General features: G+C 42.6%; 3 protein-coding genes across 5 annotated transcripts; all 3 read left to right on the top strand.

Annotated features, from left to right (window-relative positions):
• Window positions 1-103: 103 nt before the first annotated feature.
• Window positions 104-11,188, top strand: rbm10 (RNA binding motif protein 10). Of its 2 annotated transcripts, XM_046056205.1 has the most exons (23): window positions 104-260; window positions 741-818; window positions 892-1,435; window positions 1,518-1,688; window positions 1,772-1,841; window positions 4,104-4,177; window positions 5,163-5,249; window positions 5,375-5,435; window positions 5,547-5,705; window positions 6,011-6,171; window positions 6,397-6,494; window positions 6,787-6,874; window positions 6,985-7,189; window positions 7,316-7,425; window positions 7,523-7,604; window positions 8,016-8,107; window positions 8,229-8,423; window positions 8,828-9,022; window positions 9,232-9,288; window positions 9,451-9,645; window positions 9,877-9,924; window positions 10,046-10,101; window positions 10,466-11,188. In XM_046056205.1, exons 2-23 carry the CDS (start codon window positions 802-804, stop codon window positions 10,554-10,556), a joined length of 2,856 nt encoding a protein of 951 aa, XP_045912161.1. In that variant the 5' UTR covers window positions 104-260; window positions 741-801; the 3' UTR covers window positions 10,557-11,188. The 2 variants fall into 2 exon arrangements, with proteins under 2 accessions (XP_045912161.1, XP_045912162.1); XM_046056206.1 differs by lacking the exons at window positions 104-260; window positions 741-818 and having other exon boundaries at window positions 892-1,009; window positions 1,080-1,435.
• Window positions 11,189-11,350: 162 nt separating this feature from the next.
• lrrc23 (leucine rich repeat containing 23) lies at window positions 11,351-15,020 on the top strand. Of its 2 annotated transcripts, XM_046056210.1 has the most exons (10): window positions 11,351-11,444; window positions 11,686-11,847; window positions 11,964-12,077; window positions 12,634-12,743; window positions 12,861-12,981; window positions 13,086-13,227; window positions 13,504-13,634; window positions 13,760-13,896; window positions 14,034-14,238; window positions 14,327-15,020. In XM_046056210.1, the coding sequence occupies exons 2-10, from the start codon at window positions 11,761-11,763 to the stop codon at window positions 14,357-14,359; spliced, it is 1,080 nt and encodes a 359-aa protein (XP_045912166.1). In that variant the 5' UTR covers window positions 11,351-11,444; window positions 11,686-11,760; the 3' UTR covers window positions 14,360-15,020. The 2 variants fall into 2 exon arrangements, with proteins under 2 accessions (XP_045912166.1, XP_045912167.1); XM_046056211.1 differs by lacking the exons at window positions 11,351-11,444; window positions 11,964-12,077 and having other exon boundaries at window positions 11,452-11,847.
• A 306-nt stretch (window positions 15,021-15,326) lies between these two features.
• On the top strand, window positions 15,327-24,734 carry tktb (transketolase b). The gene is made up of 14 exons (XM_046056207.1): window positions 15,327-15,579; window positions 18,310-18,427; window positions 18,519-18,632; window positions 18,727-18,824; window positions 20,751-20,942; window positions 21,148-21,275; window positions 21,372-21,568; window positions 21,760-21,924; window positions 22,197-22,353; window positions 22,425-22,555; window positions 22,645-22,728; window positions 22,854-22,950; window positions 23,115-23,234; window positions 23,847-24,734. Exons 1-14 carry the CDS (start codon window positions 15,473-15,475, stop codon window positions 24,017-24,019), a joined length of 1,881 nt encoding a protein of 626 aa, XP_045912163.1. The 5' UTR covers window positions 15,327-15,472; the 3' UTR covers window positions 24,020-24,734.
• Window positions 24,735-25,297: the final 563 nt, after the last annotated feature.

The following is a 25,297-nucleotide window of genomic DNA, read 5'->3' as shown; positions in this document are numbered from 1 at the left end:
ACGATACTAGTTTAGGGTTGGCTTGTTAGGCTTGGTCTCGGCCAATCATCTTCGACATTTATGTCTTCTCTTTCAAAGCACCAATCATATAACAGAGTCAGGTATTGGTCCCTCCCACTCTGAAACGTCTCGCTGTGGCCATTTTACACTTGGTTCGCTGAAAAATAATTGCACTTGGTTCCCTGGAAAAATAATACATCCTTCTCACCTGGCCTTCAACGTGACATTTAAAGACCTATTGTCGGTTATATGTGGCATTGGTAAGTGTTGTCCTATTTCACATAAAACTGCAGTTGTTGTGTTTGCAACGGCTGACAGCCGTTTGGACAAACGTTAGCTAGCCAACCTCAGGCTAAACTAGTTAACGCTAGCTTACCCACTAACCGAGATGACCGCCACAAGTCATTGTTGAATGCTCGGTTTTGGATTGTAAGCTCGTGCATGTGCGTTACGCACATACGTTTATTAATGATGCAGGGTAATTTGTGGCTTTTGGTGAGTAGTTTGTAAAGCATTGACTCTAAGGTGATATAGCATTCAAAGTACGAGAAGTATGCTTTGAAAAATGCAGCTAACCCTTAGACCGACATATCTCTGGGCTTTATGTAAAGTAGTGGATTATAAGTTTTGACTTTGTTTCTAATAAACAACTGATGTATAGTTACAGTCTGCAAATTTTACTGTGATCCTCCTGATTAATGCTTCTCATTCTAAAGAGTAAACTGCCGATTTACTTCCAGGGTATCTATGCTGTAATCAAACAGAGAAAGGACCGACCAGGAGCAGAGTCACTGGATCACCATGGACTATGAAAGGAGGTGAGTTAAACATTCATTTGATACCTTTCCCCCCTCTCAGACAAATCCCTCACGTTGTTTTCTCCTTCCACAGGGGTGGGCGAGGTGACCGCACAGGTCGCTATGGCAACACACACAATGATCACAACTTTCGAGATATGGACTACCGAGGCTATGGCCAAGAGGATGAGGAGGCAATAATAGGATATGATGTCAGTGCAGAGGGGGGCAGACCATACGGCCGTGATGAGCAATCACTTAGTGTCTGTGACTTCTCACCAGGTCGTCTCCTAGACCGCCCCGGGTTTCAACAGAGAGGAGATGGGCGAGGGGACATTGGGCGTGAGGGGAAAGGGCTCCCATGGCCGGCTTGCTCTCAGTCGCAGCCTGATGTAGGCCTTCCCATGCTCCACAGAGGGGAGGAGGGATCCCGGCGGGAGTTTGAGCCGTTACGGACTGGCCAGCAGGAAAGGGGTCGGGGGAGAGGTGGAAGAGGCTTTCCTGAGAACAGTGCCTCTCATTCAGGAAGTAGGGATGGCAACTGGGGTCATGGTGGCGCCCATTCTGAACAGATGGAATACAGTACGACAAGACAGAGAGAGGAGGACAGGTTCTCTCGTGGGGCGGTGAAGAGGAGGGTAAGCCACATCCTCTTTATTGAGCTGCTCCACTTCATTTTGTTACTGACATCAGTTGCTAATTTCTGACTGTCCTATTCAGGCTTTTGCAGATGGGGCAGAGGAGCATAGTTGTGGGAGTGCTGATGCAGACCTGTCCCTTGAGGAGTTGGATCAGAGGGACCAGGACTACCGTGCAGATCTAGACCACAACCAGAGGCCAAGCAACATCATAATGCTTCGCATGCTGCCACCCAATGCCTCAGCCAATGAGGCAAGTGTATGTCTCTGCAGTGGTGTGATGATTCATGGGTCCCGTTGTTAAGTTTAATGGTAATAATGCCACTGTGTTCATAGATCCGGGCACAACTTCAGGAGCAGGGGATCCAGCCAAGAGAGGTTCGCCTCATGAGGAACAAATCTTCAGGTGAGGTTTTGTCCATTGCCCCGAATTTTTTTTCACGTGCTCTTTACCCTCCCTTTGTGTCGCACTCATCCATTACCAGCTCTTTTCAGTTTCATTGCTCTTTCAGGCGACTTTCCCTTCTCTCTCTCATTAATTAGCATCCTCACTCTCCTTTCCCTTCTCTCTTACCGTCACTGTCTTTCTTCATACTCTGACCTCGGGATAGATAATTCACACAAAGAACACGTTTATTTCTACTACTAGGTGCAGTGCCTTTTCCTAATGGGCCATTTGCTTGGGCTCGGGTATTGCTGCTTGCAGCTTTCACAGCCAGGGATCCCCCCCGCAGTTCTAGACTCAGCAGTTCCAGACCCACAGTGTTAGACGTACACACGGCACCGGTTTTTATTTTATTAAGAACACAGTAATAGTTTTAGACCCAAAGCCACACTGAAATTATTAATTATAATCAATATTGGTATTTCTGCTTCTTTATTAATTGACATTTAATTGACCAAACGTAGGCCAAAGACCCACTGTACGTATGAAAAGCAAAATGTAGCCTTCAATTATTTCACGTTATCAGCATTTGTGGGAGATACTGAAAGAAAAACCCTGCCATTAAAAAAATATTTACTGCTATAGCAATACTCTTTATAAAATGCATGACTTCATGCTGAAGCCTTCCAGCTACCTCAGGTTATAGCTGGCACCCAGTGCATGACAAAGGATAGAATGTTGTTCATTGAAGGTATCTCGCTAACATTAGCTTTATAACATTAAGTTAACTACTGCACATGGTTATCAAAACTCTGCTTTTTTAGGTATACCCAGAGCCACATAGAGGGTTAACTCTAACCGTCTCTCTACATGGCTCTGGGTATAACGTAGTCCCCTCTGGCTCTGCAGAGTGATGTTTCTCAGCTTTCTCAAGAGCTGCTCATCCAAACATTCATACGCAACACTGCACTTCCTTGCATCCTCAGCAATACCCCAACCAAGCGTGAAGTTTGTCAGGTGAATGGACACAGATATACAGACAGAGATTCCTTCCTTTATAGTTAGATATAGTATATACTGGCCTTTGCTTAGATTCCTGCTTTGATTCTTTGATCTGCTGGTGTCTGAATGTTTGCTAGTGCCCACAGGGTAACAAAACATCCATGCACGCTTCAAAGGAGAGCCCTATCCATTGTTTCCTTTAAGACAAGAATGCATGCATACAGCCGTAGGTTGTAGATCTTCACTCCAATACTTCAATTTTCCTTTTCACCTTGGTTCTCTTATTGTCTTTACCCTTTCATGATTCTGCCTCATCCATCTTGACGTGAGATGTGTCTGAGTAGATAAACAACGCTCACAAACTAACCGTGTCAAGTGAGAAATGAGCACTGGTAGCAGAATATGTTTGATTGTGTCTGTAGCTATTTTTGGGTGTATGAGTGTCCAGTATAAGTGTTGCAGCTACCTCTCCGCTACGCGAGCGTCATTATTACCACTCAGAAAAGCTTGTCTTTTTCTAAAGATTCCTCATTAAGGTCATTGTCTCACTGGCCTCCTCCTTTGCTAACTCACTGGTTGTCTGTAAGGTGTGCCTATCTGAGTCGGGCACACTTGCAGTCCCCCGCACTGCGCTGTTTTTCTCACCCCCCTACATCACTGTCTCTCTGTTTTTTAGGACAAGTCACTGAGTTTTACATGTATAAATGATGACTTTTTGTGATAACACTCCATGTGATACCATACACAGTGTTGTTTAGAAAAGTTATAGATCTAAATATGTTGTATAATGTGCTGTAAGTCAGTTATAGTAATGCATGGGCAGGATATGGAGCTTTTAAGATGAGACATTCCACCAAAGTGCTACATAGTTCAGACTGCACTCTGACTCTCAGAGTAGCAGAGAGATGTGTGTGTGTGTGTGTGTGTGTGTGTGTGTGTGTGTGTGTGTGTGTGTTATGCCTGGGTGCTTCATCATTCAAAGCCAAAGAGCTCCGACTCAAACAGATGAGTTGGTAGGATTCTCCCTCTCTCTCCCTTTTTCCTTGACCCTGTTGAGATACTTGACATTGCATCCTCCCGCCCTTGCAGAGAAATTGACAGCGGCTCTCCAACTGGCTCTCAAGTGTGTTATTTCCAAGGGAGAGAGGAAGCAATGTTTTTAGTAGTGCTGACACAGGGTCTCTCTCTCCTCTGGACATGAAGCACTAACCCCTCACTGCGTTGTTGTTATGTTGTTGTTGTTGTTGTTGTTCGGTTACCATGGCGCTGGGCGGTGTCCAGGTCAGAGCCGAGGATTCGCCTTCGTCGAGTTTAATGTCATACAGGAGGCCACCCGCTGGATGGAGACCAACCAGGTCACTCTCCCTTACACAGACACACATACACACACACACACACACACACACACACACACACACACACACATACACACACACACACACATATATATATATATATATACACGCAAGCACACAGTGGGATATATATGGGTTAAGTGTACACTCACATCATGCCCTGTCATGTACACAACATGATGCATTCCAGTATGGTGTAGTGGAGAAATGATTTTTGTCCCTGAGGTAGGTAGGTCTTAATACGTTTGAGGGGAAATTCCTCTTTTCTTTCTACTTTATACAGACTTTCACAAACAGGCAAATTCATGTTACATTATGCTGACGTCTGTCTGTCTGGGACCCAACAACATAGTTTTGATAACTGGACCCTCCCAGCCACATTTTCTCATCATTTGTCCAACACAAGCTCTTTTAATAGAGGACTCCTCTTTCTTCAGTGACATGTTCTCTCTCCTAAGTTTACAGCACCACCTCTGGGATAGTATGACATATAATTTCGCATATGGTCTATTGTATGTTGAATCAGTACCAATAGAGTACTTCATTTTCTTGTTTTTCAACCTTTCATATCTGGGTCATCGACCATTATTACATCTTTACGATGGACCACTATTGTTTATTTGGGGGGCGAAGGTGGTGACAGTGGGATGGGTATGTGTGGAAAACTCTGAAAAGGTTTCCCCTTAAGGGGGGAGGGATGACACAATTGAACAAAACACATTGTGTCCTTAAAAATGGACACCCACACACTACACATACACCATCTCAGTCCGTCCCAATTTCCTAAAGCTGAAGGTTGCAATTCTCTGGTGTCCTCTTTCTTTCAGCCTCAGTTCTGCTTTCTTTCTCTCTGTTCCCCTCTCCCTCTCGTCCCTTTCTCTCTCTCTCATCTCTTGTGAGATGAGGCCTTTCTCTGGCATGTATGGCCTAATTATCGCTGATAATCATTCTTTGTTCCCCCTCCCTCTCTTTCATTTTCTTTCAGGGAGTGCTGTTGATTCTGGGACAAAGAGTGTCGATGCACTACAGCGACCCAAAACCACGTGCCAATGAAGACTGGCTCTGCAACAAGGTTGTGTGTTTGCATCGCGAGGCACACATACATGGAAATCTAAATTTGTATGCATGTATATCAGTCACTGTAGTAGCTCATCCTTTGAAAAAGTCTTAACAGTAGGTCATGTAACATTTCAACAGTGTGGTGTGCAAAACTTTAAAAGGCGAGAGAAGTGCTTCAAATGCAGTGTGCCTAAATCAGGTAAAGTTTAACCCAAAAGCTGTAAATATAACTGCTATTCCTCATGTTACAATAAATTAAGCTCTCTCTCAGCATATAATCATAAATAAATGGCATGCTGTCTTTCCCCAGAGGCTGAGATGAAGTTGCCACAGTTGCAGAGGGATTTGACCGTTGGTCTTCAAAAGGAGGGATCCCAAGGCTTATTGCCTCTGCCAGCACCCTACCACTCTTCTGGTCCTACTGTCAACCCAGGACAGGCTACACAGCAGGCAGATGTTGCCAATGACAGTGAGTCCATATTTCCCACCATGACAAGCTCTTCTTCAATTCAGAAAGACCTTTTGGTGTGACCTTTCTATTTTTATTAATTAATTTGTGTTTTTGTGTACTTTTGGAATGTATTGTTTAATTTGTATTATGGCAAATGTTTGCCCTTATATCATGTTTTGACAGTTTTTATCTACCTAGCTATAGTTTGCAAATCACAAGGGGGCATCACGGGATACTTGCATTCACAAGTGTATATTTTCTGGTACCTGAATTGATAAATCTTATGTTTTAGGAATATAATGTTCTCTCTTCGTCTCCTACAGCTCTGATACTAAGAAACCTTGGCCCGCACACTTCACTGGAAGCCATCTTATCTGCTCTGGCTCCATTTGCTACTCTCTCCCCTTCTAATGTTCGCCTAATCAAGGACAAGCACACACATCTCAACAGGGGCTTTGCCTTTCTACAACTCTCTACCATAGTGGTAAGAAACATGAGGAGGCAGACACACACATGCATAAGTGCTAGACAGATGCGTTGTATAAAATCAAATTATGTTCAGATTAGATGAATCTGTAAACAAAACATCATGTCATTTATGTGTACTGATGTAGAAATAAGTTTTATCCTAAGCACACATGCACACACTGTTAATTACACACAAATGGATCCTCACTAACGGGCAGCTCTCTGTATGTTTTCCCAACAGGAGGCATCTCAGCTGCTCCAGATCTTGCAGGCTCTCCAGCCAGCCCTCTCTATTGACGGGAAGGCTATTGTGGTGGAGTTTGCCAAAGGCTCTAAACGGTAAAAACTCATACACCCAAACTTGGCAGCAAAGAGAATCACATGCCAAGAGCGCTGCACATTTCTTTTTACATTTTCTGATAATATTGTGGGTACAAATCAGCGATGGCCATGTCACATTAAAGCTCAAATTAGGCATGTTTATAAAGTGGATCAGAAATAGCTTTGCAGAAGATTACCCAAAACAAATTAGTAGCCTAAAAATAGAGTGAATGTATTTTTGCATCACAAGAAAAGCTGTTATGAAATGTAGGTCAACTGAAACGCTCTCTCTGCCTCATTTACACGCCAGTGATGTGTTCCTGACGGATGGCAGCAGAGTGAGTGCTGCTACAGTGGCCAGCACGGCTATAGCTGCTGCACAGTGGGCTGTCACCCAGGTAACGTGTCTGAATTATCACTGCGGCGGAGAAAACTCTTTCAAATTTGTATATTTATGATTGTGTTTAAATTTTTGCCTCCATTGGAAAAATAACATTTTTATTCTCAGACCCCTCAGAATGGATCAGGTGGAGGCCAGAGTGTAGAAACAGCAGTGTATCAGCAGGGGGCAGCAGTAACGTACAATCAGGAAGGAAGTGAATACTCCGTGCTTGATGGCACAACTTTCAAGGGCCAGGCCGATGTCAGGGCTGCTGCTTTACCCAGTGCAGGAGCAGCCCTGATGGGGACATACACAGGAGGAGCAGCCCCAGGTTGGTATGACACATACACTATAAGTATATAGAACATAGGATCTATATAGATGTATAAATTTTAATTGAACTTGGAAGTGCAATTGGACTTGAGCCAGCTGTTTGTGTATGCGTGGCTGTGTGCAGCTTCCATTTCAACTGAGGCAGTGACATCGAGATCGGCAGTTGTGCAGCAGCCTCCCACTCATACCCAGACTGCTCTCATCACCACAGCTACCACCTCAACAGCCACACAGGTACAATATTTATTTTGCTTTTCTTCTTTGTCTCTTGTACTCTTGCATTCTTTCATGCCATTACGTTCTTGTTTTTAAACGCTCTGTCTCTCCTAAGGTTGAGATAGTAGGAAAGCCACAACCAGCTACTCCCAGCCAACCTGCTACCCCAGGCACTGAACACGAGCTCCAGCAATACCGTAAGTCTTTGTGCTTTGTGTCCAAATCTCCTTACACGTTGAGAATGTATTTGTAGTGTTCAAGCCCAAAGGGGGTATGCAAATAGCTTTAGGAATTCAGTGTTAGCTTAAAATAACATTGAATTAAAATATTTACTAATAACTGCAAATACTGTAGATGTACATATGTGACAGACATTTAAATCAGGCCACTCTGTCAAACTAATGTCCACAGACTTTGTTAAAATGAAGAACATGCCTACAAAAATGTTTTTGGGTGGTTAATTGCTCGGCATTAATTCAGTTTATCTGAAGTATATGAATCATGATGCTCCTGATTAACAGTCAAGCTAACCTTTTATGATCAGTTAAAGGTTTTGTAATTCAAAAAGTAACCCCGAGGTAAATGTACTTTGTCCTTTTTGACTGTAGCTGTGCCAGATGTGTCCACATATCAGTATGACGAATGCTCTGGCTACTATTACGACCCACTCACTGGACTCTACTATGACCCTAACTCCCAGGTAAAGAGTGATGAATGTACTGAAGTCTAAATGTTTAGCCAGCCCTTTTTAAAAGACTTGTCTCAATGTGTCTTCTTGCTCAGCATTTCTGTCTGGTTTTGTTTGCCACTCCTCTTTTCAGTACTACTACAACCCTCATACGCAGCAGTACATGTACTGGGATGGCGAGAAGCACAACTACATTCCTGCTGCTGCCGGCCAGTCAGACACAGAAGGTGCTCCCATGGGTGTTAGCGCAGGCCCTTCAGACTCACTGTTTGCTTCCCCTGGCAGCAAGGAGAAAAAAGACAAACCCAGGAATAAAACTGCTCAACAGGTACTCTACATAGTGGATACATGTTAAAGTACTGACAGTGATCCACAGAAAATTCAAAGTGAACCTTTTGTGAGAACCAAACAATACCTTTTTTCTTGCTTGGCTCTTTGTTTTTATTTTGTTTTTTTACATATGTACAACTCTGTAAAAGGGTGGACACCATATGTTCATTTCAGTATGTATGATTCAACACCTCTCTGTTAGTTGACAAAATAACAATAATATACTGTGGCCAAAATTGACCAGTTGCCAGTTGACCTCCTTACAAATTATCAACAAAAAAACAGAACATTTGCTGTGGCATTTCGGATGCAGCATTTCAAAACTGTAAGTCCTCTCTTCAGTCAATTTAACTGGCTAACTTGCCTCACTTTGTGTGTGTGTATATATATATATATAAACAGATTGCCAAAGATATGGAGCGCTGGGCTAAGAGTCTGAATAGACAGAAGGAGAACATGCGTTCTGTCTCTTCCTCCCCTGGCGTCGGGTCCACAGCGCTACCACCTGGTTACACTAGGGCGCCTGGCCACAGTCGCCTAGATGACCGCAGAGAATCTGCTAGTGCTGATGCAGGCTATGCTGTTCTGGAGAAAAAGGTGCGTGACACATGCTTAGTTGTACACACGTTTGTACCCTCATGGCAGCAGGGTATCATTGTGACTGAGGAGAATGTCCATCAACCAGAGAACTCGAGCTTTTGCTCCTAAAACCACTCATCCTGCCAAAGTGTAAGAAATAAGACAATGTCTGCATAAGATAAGGTCTGGCCTGGTAATCCCACTGATTTTGCTTTTCTGTCCTGCAGGGGGCCCTGTCTGAACGGCCTCAGATGTTTCTGGACCAGATCCGACAAAGTGCAGAAGTAAGGACTTGGTCACAGTTTTGTACTTGTGTGTCCTGTGTTGGTCTGTTTTCCTTGCAGTTTCTCTTACACCCTGTCATTTTGTAGAAATTGTTAGCGCATACTACCAAAATATGTGTCTATTTGTTCCTCAGTCTTTGATCTTGCATGTTATTTCTGCAGCATTCTCCACCTCAGCAGCAGGGTCTGGTCCCGGCCTACAGTGGAGAAACTGACAGCGAAGAAGAGGGAGGCGAGAAAGATGAGAGGGAAGGGAGAATGACAGACTGGGTGAAACTGGCTTGTTTGCTGTGTAGGAGGCAGTTCCCCAGCAAGGAGGCCCTCATCAGGCATCAGCAGCTCTCTGAGCTACATAAGGTGGTTATACAATTTCACACAGTTACAAACATTGCATAAATTATTAATAAGGAATATCTGTTCACTCCTTGCTGAAAAGGCAACCTGTTTTCAGTGTGTTAAATTGTTTATTGTGTTAAAACTTTACTATCTGTTATCTAAAAGGTATCTAAAAATTACACAGTTGCAGCCTAAAAAAATTCCTCTTGTAATCATGTCTATACTTTAACTTCCATATCTATCTGCCCGCAGCAAAACTTGGAGCAGAGAAGAGTCCAGCAGGACGCTGCAGGCAAAGAGGTTGGTCATGTCTCAGTGTCCGACTATAGGAGTTGGACAACAATGCTTAGAATCATGATGTTTGTTACTGATTGAGTGCATATAATATTGATTTCATGGACCTCCTTTGTTTTGGTTGCAGAGACTTGCAGATGGACCTGAACCTCCTGATCCTAAGAAGAGGAAGTTTAGCCCCATGTAAGCAGCAGTGAAGTTACAAAGAGACTCTCCATGTTCATGTCTTACAGTTGCTTCAGGTGTACAGTTGGTGTTAGGTGTGCCGAAATTGTCGGGTTTTTTTTATACTGGATACTACCATGCATTTTCCTCTTTTATTGTTTATACAGGGTTTTTTATTTTAACTGCAGCTATGTATGATGACCATGTTCATAATTGGTCTGTACTTTAATTGAAAGGAATTTTGCTTATAAGTATATAACTCACAACTACTCCAATACAACCTTTTGCCTGTGTGTGTGTGTGTGTGTGTGTGTGTGTGTGTGGGGGTGTGGGTGTGGGTGTGTGCTCGCTCAACATTATTTTATTCTCTTTCTGTCTTTAGTGATGGGATTACAGGCACTAGTCTTGGTGCCAGGATGCTGCAGGGAGGTGTGAAAAAAGGGCTTCTGTTGCGCAATATGCAAGTGGAGTAAGCCCTCACCCTGCAATCACAACTTCCTGACCCGGACAGGACAGCGACGAAGCCTAGCACGCAACACTTCACCATTAATGTTGTATAGATAGCTATTGATAAACTTCTTAATTTTGGTTTGACATTGCAATTACCTCAACAGTGGTAATACACTCATGAACTGATCCTGTAGCAGCGAATGTCAGGATATTGCACAGAATGCACTTTTTTGCTTTCTTCCTGAATGATGCAGTTTTTGAGTTCTCTCTTGCTTCAGAGCTTGTGTGTGATAAACAAGCTTTATGTGGTTGGGAAACATTTGCTGTTGGACAATGAAAGATCAGTATAGATCTTTATGGTGGCAAATGTGATTTTGTAATATTACTGTCTATGCACCATATATATTTTTTTTTTTTATTTAATGCTATAGGCCTTGTCATTCAGTGAATGACTGATGTGGGCGTGGACTACACATTTTAGAAAAGATTTTGATAGTCACGCTAACAGTGTAGATTTAAAGTGTCATATTCCAGATATGAATTCACAATGTAATACATAGTTTACTCTGGAGAAAGTAATTTTTTATTTATGTACTTGTTCAATAATGTGATTGCGTTTCGTGGATCTCCTGTAAATTGATTCATTTTCATCGTCGATGATTGATGTCTTTTTTGGGTATGGGTAGCTAATATTTCGTCATTTTAACTTGAAATTTCCAACGCTGTTTTTTAACATCTGTGGTTTAAAAAAAGAGGAATATATGCAACTCTTGTACTGAGGTCTCTAATGCAACATCTTGGCCTGCAGAAGTTTGTTTGCCCCATGGCCTCGAAACACCTGTCGTTGAGTTTCCATGGCAACATCAACAAACGTGGTTGTTGGTATGCTCGAGGGGATCGTCAAACTGCGGGTAGCTTTATCAAAGAGTTAACACTAGCTAACCTCTACCGCTAAATGTACATTTCTCTGTCTTTATAATTGTTATAATGTAACGTTAAAGTTACAAAGTTGAACAGGTTATCAAGCTAACTATCTGTAACTTAGCAGGCCGGTCTCATAAACATATGTTAGGCTACTAACTAGCTTTGTTAGTCACTTCTACCGCGTTAATTAAACTCAGCGCAGTTGGACTAACGTTTACTACTTTTCAGCTATCAACTGTTCCCGCTGCACCGACTTGGTAATTTTATGTTCACGCGGTGACAACATAAGCCGAATTGACAAATATGTCGGAGATAGATGAAGATGCAGTTTTGTCGGACTTCGAGGGAGAGGAAGAAACGCACCTAGAAGGAGTCGAAGAGAACGAGAAGGTATTACAGTTACTTCTGAAGAAATATAGATAGCGAATTGTCCCATTACCATAACTATTTGTCCCGAGAGCGTACAACCACAGGATGGCGGTTTTATATTACATGTGTTCATTTAGATAACGCCTTTATCCAAAGCGACTCAACAATTGCCATACGTGTCAAGAGGTCACACGCCTTTGGAGCAAGTGTCTTTCCCAGGGGTCTTCAAAGCCGGATCTCTCACACCAAAGGCATGCGTCTTATCCATGTTGGATATGTTTTAGCTAGTAAGTTAACGTTAACTTGTAGAAAGTCAATCTTCTTTTCCCTTAAATGTCTCCCAGCTCTCATTCCATTAACTTACCTGGAGCAAGTGTTGATTAACCTTTATCCCCAAGGCCTCAGAAAGCTCTAGGTTACATGTCAAATGTCATGAAATGATGAAAAATTGTGAGTGTGTGCCACCTAACCCAAAACATTACATGGATGTGGCCTCTAGAAGGGGACTGCATTGCCTTAACTGTTGTGTGGACACTTTAACATATAAATGCTATTTAAGAGATCATTTTGACACTGAAGGCTTTCTCTGAAGTCAAGTCAATTTTATTTATTTAACGTTAGCCCAATGTTTAAATTTACCTGTGTTTTGCAATCTTTACAGCACAGGACATCGTCTATCCTTTTTTGTTAGCCTTAGATGAGGCTAACAACAAACTAACAATAAAATAGGCATGTGTGGGGTCCTGTACATCCCTTGTGAGTACCACCAACAGGTTGCACACATAATCATTTGATATGTTCTCACAGGTCCAGGTTTGCTATTTGACCCAAGAAACCATAAGTCAGGGGCTCTCATTACTGTGCAGAACAGGAAATGGACTTGGACATGCATTTGTCAAACTGGACCTTAAAGACAAGTAAGGGGACAAAAATACATGCAAATCAAAATTGGCTGCCATTGCCCTGTAACTTTAAGTCCAAGTTAAACTTTGATTTTATACTAATTTTCACTTTGTCGTCACTGTACTCCGCAGTGGACTGAGTGACATAACTGCAGTCAGCAGCTTTATTCACCTACGTTTTCTGGATGTTTCCAACAACCACCTTACTGATCTTTCTCCTCTGGCCTCTCTGACCCAGCTGCTCTGGCTGAAGGCAAGGATCTCACTTCTTTATTCATTTAGAAAAGGACATCTCTGGGTGCTGTCAGTATCATTCACTCTAACTGATGGTAAATCTTGAATGCAACTCTTCTGTAGGTTGACTGCAATGCTGTGGCATGTTTCAAAGGGCAACCTTTCACTCAGTTGACCTACCTACAGTGGCTGAGCATGGCAGCGAACCGGCTAACTGACCTGGATGGCCTGGTCGGGCCTGCCTTGGAGAGCCTAAATCTTACAGGTTGGTTTGTTTGTTTCATGTCAGGATAAGTGGTGTTTCTGTGATTCTATGCGTACGACTGATGATGTATTAAGCTAGCCCAGAGTTGAGAGGTAATTCAAGAAAGTGATAAGACATAAGAAAAGTTAATTTGATCAGAAGAGGGTTTACTATCCCATATGTCAGTCTTGGGATTAACAAACTGTTATCCATCAGCAATATTGTAATCAAATATCTGGTATCTAATCTCCATTTTTTGGAAAGGCCTTTAATGACATTTTGGAACGTCTCTGGCAGGTAATGGTTTAAAGACAGTGAATGGTCTTCAGGGTGGCTGTTTTGCCAACCTGGTGACACTAGAGCTGAGGGGAAACCACTTGGATTCCATTGATGGCATCAACCTTCCAAACCTGCGGCAATTATATCTGGTAATAAACGTATTCTGATGTGGTGAATAGCACTAACACGCTTGAAGAAATTGATCCATGAACACCAACACATGGGTAGTAAGCCCATGTAATAACTGCCTGTAACTATCTTGCCCTGTGTTCAGGCCCAAAACGTTATCAAACACCTGAAGGGTTTAGAGAGGTTAGAGCACCTCACCACTTTTCACCTTCGAGACAACCAGCTCGATACTCTGGAAGGCCTCAGCCCCAACATGAAGTGTCTCCAATACCTCAATGTCAGGTACACAGTTGTATCACAACAGGACAGATCATAGTCGTAACAGTGGTTCCCATTACCAATTTGGTAAAACACCAAATACAATTATATACCCCAGATTATATATCCCATACACTTAGATCTGTGTCTCTCTCCTTTAGAGGCAACGCCATTTTATACGAGAATGCCCTGAAATGCCTCGGGCTTGTGTCAAAAACTCTGCGAGCTTTGGTCCTCTCCGAGAATCCTCTGGTGGAAACGAACGACTACCGGCTGAGTGTACTAGTTCTCCTGCCCAATCTGGAGCGACTTGACAAAGATCTTGTCTCCCCTGAGGAACGGACTGAGGCACTGGAGAGAATCAAGGTAAAGCTCAGTAACTTTCTCTCTGTGGCATATTGAGACAAAAACTGCTCCTTTGCTGGTAGCTCTAATGACATGTATGCCATTTCAGGAACTTAAAGAAGAGGAAATATCTCTGCCATAAGATTTGTAATGATGGCCAATACGAGGAAGTGTTTGGCTTCCTTGAAAACGGGTTTGGTGTGTCTAGGCGGGTGAATGTGACAGTGTTGAATGAAATGTATTGTATACCTTTTTGCCTATAGAGTGTCTTGTATGACGTGTATCATCCGTAAATGTGTAAATTTGTGTTGCTTGTGTCATGTTCTTACACTATTAAAGCCTATTTTTTTCGACAATAAAAGTTTAGAAAATGTTTATTTCTGAGAGGCTTACATGTACAAATGCAGACAATCAGCTGGAGCAACAAAGCAATGTGTCAGTGACTAAGGAATAAGAAATGAGGGAGTATTTGAACCTTTTGTTGCCAGCCAAACTGTTGTGTTTCCCTGAGTAAGGATGAGAGGGCAAAATCTGCCACCATTTCCCTGTTGGCAGCCATCCAACTGTGGCTTTAAAGGGACAGTGACATGAGTTGGATGGAAAATCAACTATATACTGGATTTTACTGTCGACCAAAGCCTGCACATTGTATCGAATAATGCAGTTGTTTTCTGTTTATTAGTAGTAATCTGAAGTTGTCAATAAAATCTCCACATCTCACCATCACACTGTTGCCACAATCACAAAGTCAACAGCCCACCTCACTGAAAAGATTGTACAATTTATTAAAGTCTTCAAAGTGGTGGGTTCAGTTTCTGCCCTTGTATTTCCTGATCATTTCACAACGAGGCCATACAACTACTTATAGTTCCCCACATTGTGGCTACTTGTAACGATCCTCGTGTTTTAAATCCACAATCTATTGGTCACATGGTCATGAAAAAAAATATTATATCATACAAACGAAGTGGCCTTAGTTCTGTATCTTTCATGAGCTGAGAAGGATATGTGCAAGCAGCATCTCCTGCGCAACTTGCACCACATCTGTTCCTCCAATGGTTGGATCAGGTGGGAGTGGCTGTGTTAGAGGAGACATAAATCCCCTTCCTCACGCATGTTCCTCCTCCCTCGGTTGTGCTTGAAGCAGACGGCTAGCAGCGGCGTAGCATTGAACTTCCAACACCGGGAAGCAGCTGTGTGATTGAAGTAACCAACATTATTTTTTGTAGCGGACGCCGTTCTGAATCCAGAAACCATGACTAGCTACCACAAGCCCGACGAGAAAACTCTGCAGGGGCTTAAAGACGTCGCTAACAAGCTCAGGATCCACTCCATTAAGGCAACATGCGCCTCAAACTCTGGGTGAGTTATTTAAAGTTTAGTCGGATGGAGTTATTAACTATCACACGGTTATAATAAGAAAGAAATGTGTACGTTATTACGTTACTCGAGCAGACGCACGTTTCACCTGCGGGGCCCGGGTGCACGTGCTGCAGATTATCTTCACGCGGTGACAAAATTAGCTCCAGCCGACAGCTAGCAAGTAATATATTCAAACTGAAAGGTTTTAAGTTACTTTGTGGGCTAAGTTTATCTGCGTCTACAGTCTACGCTGAGACTGGCATAAGCTAACTATTTGTGGACATTGTTTTTTTTTTTTAGACTCCGACATGTCTGAAAACCAAAAGCAGCGTCTCTATCGTAAGGTCAGGGTCTATCCAAGCTAGCTGTGGATCCACCCCCACTGACTCCGTTAATGGTATTAGGTCGCTAGATCACACGTAACGCTAGTCTTTACCACCGGTCTGCTTTTAATAGCTAACGTTAGCTAATCAGAAACGTTAACTTACTCGCACGATAATGGAAATCTCGTGGCCAGTTTGACGCGCATACTTTAAAGTTGCGACTACGTCCTAAAATGCCAGACAGAAGGACAAGTCAAATCAGTTGATTTGCTGTCAGGAAATCTGTGTCAAGTATGACTACCTTAAAACGGCACCTGAGGTATTGCTTCATCCTGCCAGACTTCCCAGAAGATGTTTGGCAAGCAGATGTCTTCATCCAATGTGAAAGTGACAATGGTTGACAACGTTTTCTTTTGTGGTGTGTAACTTTATAACTGTGAGCTAGACGGTATTATGGCTGCCCTTTGCCATCCTAGTATTCTGTCAGGATTATGATAAAGGGACCAGATTTCTGAAATGAAAACCGGCGACATTTTTGGTTTCGTGGTCAGTATGCCACTTAAAAAAATTATATGAAATAAAGGGGGGCAATTTCGGTTTTATAATCTGTCAAATATAACTCTTCTGAAGGAAATAGTTATTTTGAGGCAGAATCTACCTTCAGTCAATAAGTCACTTTCTGGCAAGTGGAATACTGCATTACATGGGTTTTATTGGCCATTCAAAGGTATTTCAACAGGTAAGGACTGGATTGGTTGGTACACACAGCAAGTTAAAGACTACAGTCATAAGGATAATTGCAAAATAGATCTTGTCTTTATTTTATATATAACTCAGCAGTAAGTTATGTTATCAGCTTCATTTTGTTTTCCAAATATAAACAAGGATTTTGGACATAGGGCTACCAAACATTCCACTGGCAACAACATGCTTTTATTGCCTGTGGTCACATAGGCTAAATGTCATGCCTGGTTAGGCTATAAACTGCCAACACTTATTTGGCCACAACTGATTATTCAGTTAAAAGAAAATTAAAGTATCACAGACATGCTTTTGCTAGACCACGGACAAAGTGATGTTTTGCACGTTATGCTTGTGTGCATCGAATCAGTTTTCAGCACGACACCTGTATTCTCTGCTGTCCAGTCTTTCTGGCCACGTACAATCTGATTTCAGGTCTGTTAATGCTTTACAGTCTATGATTAACAAACGGGGGCATTTCCGGGGACGGCTACAGACAGGCCACCAAAACTGGGAACTGTCCCCACAAAACGGACGTCTGGTCACCCTATATTAAGACTAACGTAATGTCTACATCTCTGTATGAAATTTGAAAGTCACACAAACTGTCATGCTTATCTGTGAAAGTGGTTTAAGAGGTTTTGTACTGAAACCTTTTCTCCCTGCTATTTAGCTTGTTGGCAAACATGTTTCTGTAACTTTTTTTTTTAGCATCCAGAATATAAACCAGAATACAGTGGAGAAACATAAACCTGCTTTTTAAAAATGCACTTAAGATCTTAGCTATCATCTGTCGCATTAGAATGTCACCAACACAGTTTGAATTATATTTGTTGCATCCTCACTTAAGTGCACCCCACCCCCTCACACAAAGGTTTTGTTTTTTGGAAAACCTGTTTTCGTCTTTCTTTTCAACTGTCAAGGAAATGGATGAATAATTTTGTGTGAGCTGATGTTGTGATGCTGCTCTCCCTCAACAGAGGATGTCTTTGGGTTTTGACACATTGTTCCTCATTATTTGACAGATAATGGAACTCTACACTTGAGGTTCTGATTGCTTTTTGTTATGGCTTTGTGACATTAGTTTATTTCTCAGCAGGTCATTATCGCTGAACAGAAGGACAAGGGGTAAACGGAGCACTAGGTTTTTGTTTGGTTTTTTTTATTTTAAAATGTAACAGTGACTGTGTGTGGTTGAATAAGATAACTGTGTTCTCAGCATGGTTGAAATGATGCCCTTTATCTTAACCCACATAGGGAAGCTGAGATGCTATTGAGTAACATGGGATTTCTAAAGATGTCTATTACAATACTCGGACCTCTATGCAGCAACTAACAGTTTCACAAGTTTGCTTATTGTTTTTATAAGGGTTCTGGACTGTGGCAACATAACTGAAGTGACAGTGTTACCGATTAACAATCTCTTGACGAGTGGTATTCCTAATCCCAAAATAGGAGGCTCTCTTTAAAAGGGTCTTTGCTTGGCAAGTTTTTTTGGAATGACCGATTTGTTGTACATAAGTGGTTCTTATTGTCACACTAAAACAAAGTTTAAGGACTCCTGAATGTAGCAACACATGCATGTATGTGCATGGTGTGTGGACTTTAATTTCTTTAAAGGTTTTTACTTTGAACTGTAAACAGGCTGTATATGTTCTCTCCCCAGTCACCCCACATCATGCTGCAGTGCAGCAGAGCTCATGTCTGTGCTCTTCTTCCACACCATGCGCTATAAAGCAGATGACCCTCGCAACCAGTGCAATGACCGCTTTGTGCTCTCAAAGGTTGGCACACATTTTTGTTTGAGAGAAATTGATATACTTCAGTTGGTCAGCACACCTGAGATTTGGTAACATCCTGACCCCCTGTCTCTAGGGTCATGCTGCACCTGTCCTGTATGCTGCCTGGGCAGAGGCAGGTTTCGTGAAGGAGTCTGATCTGGTCAACCTGCGCAAGATTGACTGTGACCTTGAGGGACACCCCACACCAGTGAGTCAAATCTGAAAGTTCTTACTGGTGTCCTTTTGACAAAAAGAATAGTCACTTGTATCTAGCATAACCCCTGTCCTTTTCTGTCCACCAGAAACTGGAGTTTGTTGATGTGGCTACAGGATCTCTGGGACAGGGTCTCGGCGCTGCATGTGGGATGGCCTATACTGGAAAACACTTTGACAAATCAAGGTAAGTATCTACAAACTGTAGAGTCATTAAGACGCTCAACAACTTAAATAATCCTGCCTTTTAAAACTGGTTTATGGTGATCGGGAACATTTGTCAGTTTTCAGCATTGATCTTGGAGCATTGTTAATACAGTGCATTACATTTTGAAAGTAGATAACTTAAAGGCTGGGGTTTTCTATACTGGAGTGTTTCTGTAGAGAAAGAGAAATATCATTTAACAGGTGTGTATTGCCTTGACTAGTAGGTGAGGAACAGCTTTTAAATTATCCATTTTTAATTTTTTTTTTTTAATTAAAAGTGGTGCCCAATACACAAATCTTTTAGATGAAATGGCTACTAGTTTCATGATTTTCTTTATCATTATAATCATGTTTGTGTCCCCCCCCCCCGAATAGCTCACAGTAGCATCATAATAGCAAGCACCTTAGATTTGTTTTCGGTCAGTGAAAACATCTTTGGGGGTTTTTTTTTTTTATTTTTTTTTTTTTGGGGGGGGTCCCCCAGCCTGTCTGAAGTGTGGTTGTATTTTGGTGTCGGGTTTTTATTTATTTTTTTTAATAAAAGTGCACAAGAAGACTTGATCATGGACAATTGATTCATAGCAAGTGAAAGCTAAGTTAACTTTAACTCTGTGCATGATGTGGGGACTAGAGTGCAGCGTTTGACTTGCTAATGGCTTGTAAACTGAGGCTTGCAGTGTTGCCTACTAGAGCTGAACAATTAATCGAAGTTGCAGTATGACCTACTGCAATCTTCAAATCTCGGGAGGTGCAATGTTAAAGGCCAAATGTATGAAATACCATTTACAGTAAACATTGTTCTGCAGTGACGTCCTGGTCTACACATCAAATTCTACTTAAGAAAACGCCTTTGTTTGGTACAGATCCCTGCAAAAATCGCACACTAATCATTTGATTGTTTTTCAATGAGAAATTATGTAAATGTTCACTCCCAATATCAAATCGTTTTGCAATTGCAAATTGGTCTAAATCGCCATTAGGTTATTGTCGGGGGTGTGTGTTTGGTGATTATTTTGTTTTTCGTCATTGAGCCGTATGACCTAGTCTTGTAAAAACACTTCATGTGGTGTGCTGCTGCGTGTGTCTGCAAACTTAGTCCACTGCACATAACTGCATACCTAGTTCAGTCACCAAACGATTTTTTTTCATTTCAAATTGGTTTTTAAGTGTTCTAAAAGGACAAACACTATAGACTGCTATACAAGATGTCCCCCTGTTCAGTATTGTCTTAAGATTAACTTGAATGATGCAAATCTGTGCAAGGGGTCATTGCATTACTTTATAACTTTAATATATAATAATGCGCATTGTGGTGGTTTTAAATGTTTACATAAGGTATTGGCTTGTTTAATGTTTATGCATATAAAAGGTGCACGGCGCTGCTAATTTTGTTTGGTTTTCAATATAGAACTTGTGAAATGATTTCAGTGTGTCTGTACTTCCTGAACACTTTCTATCGTGTGGTGTTTTTAAAAGCACAATGCTGATAACGGTGACAATTTTTGTCCCTAACTGATATGAAACTTTTAGGCCAACAGGTGTCTGCACTGCTGCAACAGTAACACTAAAGGTAGTTAAAATATTACTGAAGGATTTATTGCTCTCTGAGACTAGCAACTCAAATGTATTCACAAATCTGTCCATTGGAATAAATGTTCATTGCAGATAATACTTGCTTATTTTGAGTCACATGTGGAAACTAAGGTAGGTTTTACTCTGCTGCATAGACACAATCAATTGTTTCTGCAGTCTTATTGAGTGACTTATTTTTTTTTATTTTTTAAACTTTCCCTTATCTAGTCAAACTCAAACCTCAACTCAGCAGACTATTTTCACTATGCAGTGACAGTTGTTGGAAGGACAACACCAATATGTCCCATTTTCCCCTTTCTACATTGTGTTATAGTTACCGTGTATACTGCATGATGGGTGATGGGGAGTGTTCAGAGGGCTCAGTTTGGGAGGCCATGGCCTTTGCCTCCTACTACAAGCTGGATAACTTGGTGGCAATAATTGATGTCAACCGGCTCGGTCAGAGTGAGGCTGCACCCCTGAAGCACGACATGGACACCTACCGCAAGCGCTGTGAAGCGTTCGGGTCAGTACCAAACTTGCCATTCCTCCACTATTTACTAGGAAACATAAGTGATTGCTTCATTTATTCTGAAACTTCTTGGGTTAACATCTCACTTGGCCACTTCTTGCTCATCTGTTTGTCACAAGCTTGTTGGATTTTCTATTAAGTTAATGTGCCTCTGTATTTTGTTGTGCTGTGTGTGGGTTTGGTTTTTTTGTTTGTGTAGGTGGAACACATATGTTGTGGATGGACATGATGTGGAGGAGCTGTGCAAAGCTTTCTGGCAAGCTCAGCAGGTCAAGGACAAACCCACTTGCATTGTAGCAAAGACCTTTAAAGGCAAAGGACTCAAAAGTAAGAAGTTTTCATATGGTGAATATTGTATTTACTGAACAATTTTATTCTATCTGAATTTGAGATGGTAGAGAAACCTTTTTTCCTTGGCTGTAGATATTGAGGATCTTGAAAACTGGCACGGAAAGCCCATCCCCAAGGACAAGGTGGATGAACTCCTCAATGACCTGCAGGCTTTGATCCAGGTCCCCAACAAGACCCTGTGCCCTGAGCTGCCCAAAGATGACACAGCACCTGCAGACCTTAGTGTCATTTCACTGCCATCACCTCCAGAATACAAAAAGGGAGATAAGGTGTGTTTGTGTTGCCCTGTCAATGGTCAGTGAATGCTTAGTCTGTTCAAGTTTACTGTTTAAGTCTTGTGTTTTTAGTGGGTGGCTGCCTTGACCTATACTGATATCTGCACCAGAGACATTTTTAACCTAGATGTAGAATATTGTGGTATTTAACTTCATTTATTTACACTTCTTTCCTGCGCTGTCAGATGGCAACAAGGCGCGCATACGGCGTGGCACTGGCCAAGCTGGGCCAGGCAAGCAAGAGAGTGGTGGCCCTTGATGGAGACACCAAAAACTCCACCTTCTCCGAGATCTTCAAGAAGGCCTTCCCTGAACGATACATTGAGTGCTTCATCGCTGAACAGAACATGGTGCACAATATATCTTGTCTTACCAGGTTATTTAAATGCTGCAGTTGGAGATGTTGGACATTAACTCCCATCTTATAGAAGAGGGATAAAATGGTCTTTCTCTACACTCTTCACTACCATAATCTGCACCAAATTAGTCCTAACCTGTTGGTATTCATTCTCTAGCATGACAATCCCAGCCTTTAACTGCTATTTGTCACTTGTGACTAGTTTACCGCACCTTTGCTTATGACCACTGTCATTAAAACTGATATGTTTGCTTGTTGCTGCAGGTAGGAGTGGCCATTGGCTGTGCCACCCGTGACCGCACAGTTTCATTTGCCAGCACGTTTGCTGCCTTCTTCTCCAGAGCCTATGACCAGATCCGTATGGGAGCCATCTCCCAGTCAAATGTGAACCTGGTAGGGTCCCACTGTGGAGTCTCCATCGGTAAGCTCTCTGCTGCAGAGTCGCAAGTTTTCTGTGTGTCCTGCCACTCACTGATTTTACTCTGCTTTCAGGTGAGGATGGTCCTTCCCAGATGGCCCTAGAAGACTTGGCCATGTTCCGTGCTATTCCAACATGCACTCTGTTTTACCCCAGTGATGCAGTGTCCACAGAAAGAGCTGTGGAGCTATCAGCCAACACAAAGGTTGGTAGGCCACCTTGTGGTATGTCCAGTAAACTGCCTTGACAATGTGTTACATTCCTATGTTTTAACTAATGCCTCTATATTCTTAGGGTATCTGTTTCATCCGCACCAGTAGACCAGACACTGCAGTCCTCTACTCTCCAGATGAGAAGTTTGAAGTGGGTGTAGCCAAGGTAATGATCAGTGCTGTGATTTGAGACGCACTAATCCTTTTTTCATGAAGTAGCCTTTAGCAACAAAGAGATGGGAAATGGACACCAGGAAAAATTTATATAGAAAATTGTCTGTACTTCACCAGGTGGTGCGCCAGTCTGACAATGATCAGGTGACTGTGATCGGAGCTGGTGTCACTCTGCACGAGGCCCTTGCTGCCGCTGACATGCTGGCCAGTGAAGGTAAACTCGCATTGCCCTCTAGTGGATAGATGTAGGTGTCAAGGCCTATGTTTCATAACCACCAGCCCCAATGTGTGTGTGTGTGTGGGGGGGGGGGCAATTCAGGGAGCTGCTCAGTTAACTTGTGGCCTAATGAACATCTCCAACTTAATGAATTCCTATAGGGAAGAACATCCGTGTAATTGACCCATTCACCATCAAGCCCCTGGATGCCTCTACCATTCTGGCCAGTGCAAGAGCCACAGGTGGACAGATCATCACTGTGGAGGACCACTACAAGGAGGGTGGGTAGTTGCCTGTGTGTGACAGTTGGTTCAGCCCTCTGCCACCCCAGCAGAAATCTGCTTGTATGCAATTCTGACAGACATGGCCAAATGGAGAGAGAACTTTTAACCAGTACTGGGACAAGGTGCCACTGGTAACAGAATACACGCACTCAGTCATCTCATCAAAGCGATCGATTCACTGTGTGCTCTGGTGATGGGTTGCACATGATCAGTTAATCAAACAACCAAATCAAGCAGTTTTGGTGGGGTTGTTGAGCCTACTTTGGTGGTTCGATAAACTGAAGTGCACCCCTTCACCACGGCATATCAGGATCTGATCACTCTGTATCAAAGAACCCTTATATCAGACTTTATAGATGAGTTATGTAAAATGAGGACAATGTGTTTCCTTCTGTATCAAGCAGCAAAAAGTTCTAACCTGAAGTGTCGACTTGACATGCATCCTGCAATGTGATTATAGCACATTGTAGTGTAGATGCTGAAACCATGTATTGTACACCTCTAACCTGTTAGTGATTTGAACTGACTGGTTTCTGCTGTGCTAATAAAAGAATTGGCTTTTATCACCAGCATTATGTGACGCATTGCTGTTCTGTCTCCCCTCTCCAGGTGGTCTTGGCGAAGCAGTGCTGTCAGCAGTGGGCCAGGAGCCTGGTATTATTGTGACCCGGCTGGCAGTGAGCGGCGTTCCTCGCAGTGGAAAGCCCCAAGAGCTGCTCGACATCTTCGGCATCAGCGCCAAGCACATTGCCAGCGCCGTGCGTAAGACCTTTGCAAACTAAGAACTGCGCCTGGTTTCCCGCTTGTTGCATCACAACCAACTTTCTACCCAACTTGCAGCTACCTGGCATGATCACGTGAAGACCTGTGAACTTCTGTGCCATCTTGTGGTTTTGACTCGAGTGCAGTGTGCTAACCCTGTATTAGTATCGCAGATGTGGAGAGATGGGAGTGAAGTGTTAATATTACTCCCCCGTGTGCACCTTGTAGTACCCTCTTCTCCCGATGGGGTCTATTCTGCAACATTCCTTCTTTTTTTTTTTTTTTTTGGTTTGTATACTTTTTGTCTTCAAAATGGTGTTTTGCGTGTGGCTCAGACAGAAGTGTCACTTATTACTGTAAATGTCAGCATTAGACTAAAACCTGTCATACCAGCAGCCTGTGCAGGTTCTGATCCACTATGAACTGCGTTCCTACATTCACTTCACATTCCTGACCACCATGCCTCATGTCTTGTCACTGCTTTTTCTAAGCACTGTTACTGTTCATCCATAAATCTGTTCTAGATCATTTTTGTAGTTCAGTCAGCTTTTAGTTCTGGTAGAGAATTCTCTTCAGACCCAGTGAGAGAAGTTAAACCTATGTAGTTATGAACTGTTTGAGCATTCCTCTTAATGATTCCTGGCCACATGAGCATCGTATACTGTTACTGGTGTTCCAGGTCACCAGTGTAATCCTGTCATAGCTGTGTTGTGCTGAATTAAATGATTAACACAGTGTAATGGTGTGGGGTTTTTTTGTGTATCTTTTTTATTCCCCCCCCCCCCCTTTCCTTTTCAGCTGACTAGTGTGGTGTACAGGTGCCAGTGTTACTTGGGCCACGCTAAAATGTCAATTATTGGATGACTTGTAATTCATGGACTTCTGATATGGTGCCACAATGGGTCATACTGCTGATCTTTTCACTTTATCCAGTGAAACATGTACTGGAAGGAGTAATGCCAAATTAGTGTGTGTGTGTGTGTGTGTGTGTGTGTGTGTGTGCTTCCCAGGTAATGAATTCTACCTACTTTAATCCGCTGACTTGACAGTGTCTGTGAAATGTGTCTGACTTCGAGAGGGATTCCCCTGACCTTGCAACATTTGTGCCACCATGAGGTTGACATTAAGTGGGTTTTAAGTAGGGCAGACTCCCACTAGTCAAAGACTTGATGGGCGGAGCCTGACTCGACTGTCCATTTACCTCGGAGCTGGGAAAGACGTTACACCCGAGTTGAAGGCGTTCAAGTTAACAAGTCGGAAAACCTCCTCAGCCAGCCGTTGTTTACAACTAGCCAGGC

Source organism: Micropterus dolomieu, linkage group LG08, assembly GCF_021292245.1.
Source record: "Micropterus dolomieu isolate WLL.071019.BEF.003 ecotype Adirondacks linkage group LG08, ASM2129224v1, whole genome shotgun sequence".
NCBI classification, from domain to species: Eukaryota; Metazoa; Chordata; class Actinopteri; order Centrarchiformes; family Centrarchidae; genus Micropterus; species Micropterus dolomieu.
Note: the sequence above shows the minus strand (reverse complement) of the source record. Positions and strands in the feature narration are given on the sequence as shown.

What these genes read in the sequence shown, in the direction of transcription:
- rbm10 (XM_046056205.1), top strand. An exon ending in GGCAGATGTTGCCAATGACA is followed by an intron (nt 5,706 to 6,010) that starts GTGAGTCCATAT and finishes CGTCTCCTACAG; the next exon opens with CTCTGATACTAAGAAACCTT. An exon ending in AGATCCGACAAAGTGCAGAA is followed by an intron (nt 9,289 to 9,450) that starts GTAAGGACTTGG and finishes TTATTTCTGCAG; the next exon opens with CATTCTCCACCTCAGCAGCA.
- lrrc23 (XM_046056210.1), top strand. Translation starts at nt 11,761, where the DNA reads ATGTCGGAGATAGATGAAGATGCAGTTTTGTCGGACTTCGAGGGAGAG. An exon ending in CCGGATCTCTCACACCAAAG is followed by an intron (nt 12,078 to 12,633) that starts GCATGCGTCTTA and finishes ATGTTCTCACAG; the next exon opens with GTCCAGGTTTGCTATTTGAC. An exon ending in CCCAGCTGCTCTGGCTGAAG is followed by an intron (nt 12,982 to 13,085) that starts GCAAGGATCTCA and finishes ACTCTTCTGTAG; the next exon opens with GTTGACTGCAATGCTGTGGC.
- tktb (XM_046056207.1), top strand. Translation starts at nt 15,473, where the DNA reads ATGACTAGCTACCACAAGCCCGACGAGAAAACTCTGCAGGGGCTTAAA. An exon ending in AATACAAAAAGGGAGATAAG is followed by an intron (nt 21,569 to 21,759) that starts GTGTGTTTGTGT and finishes CTGCGCTGTCAG; the next exon opens with ATGGCAACAAGGCGCGCATA. An exon ending in TCATCGCTGAACAGAACATG is followed by an intron (nt 21,925 to 22,196) that starts GTGCACAATATA and finishes TTGTTGCTGCAG; the next exon opens with GTAGGAGTGGCCATTGGCTG.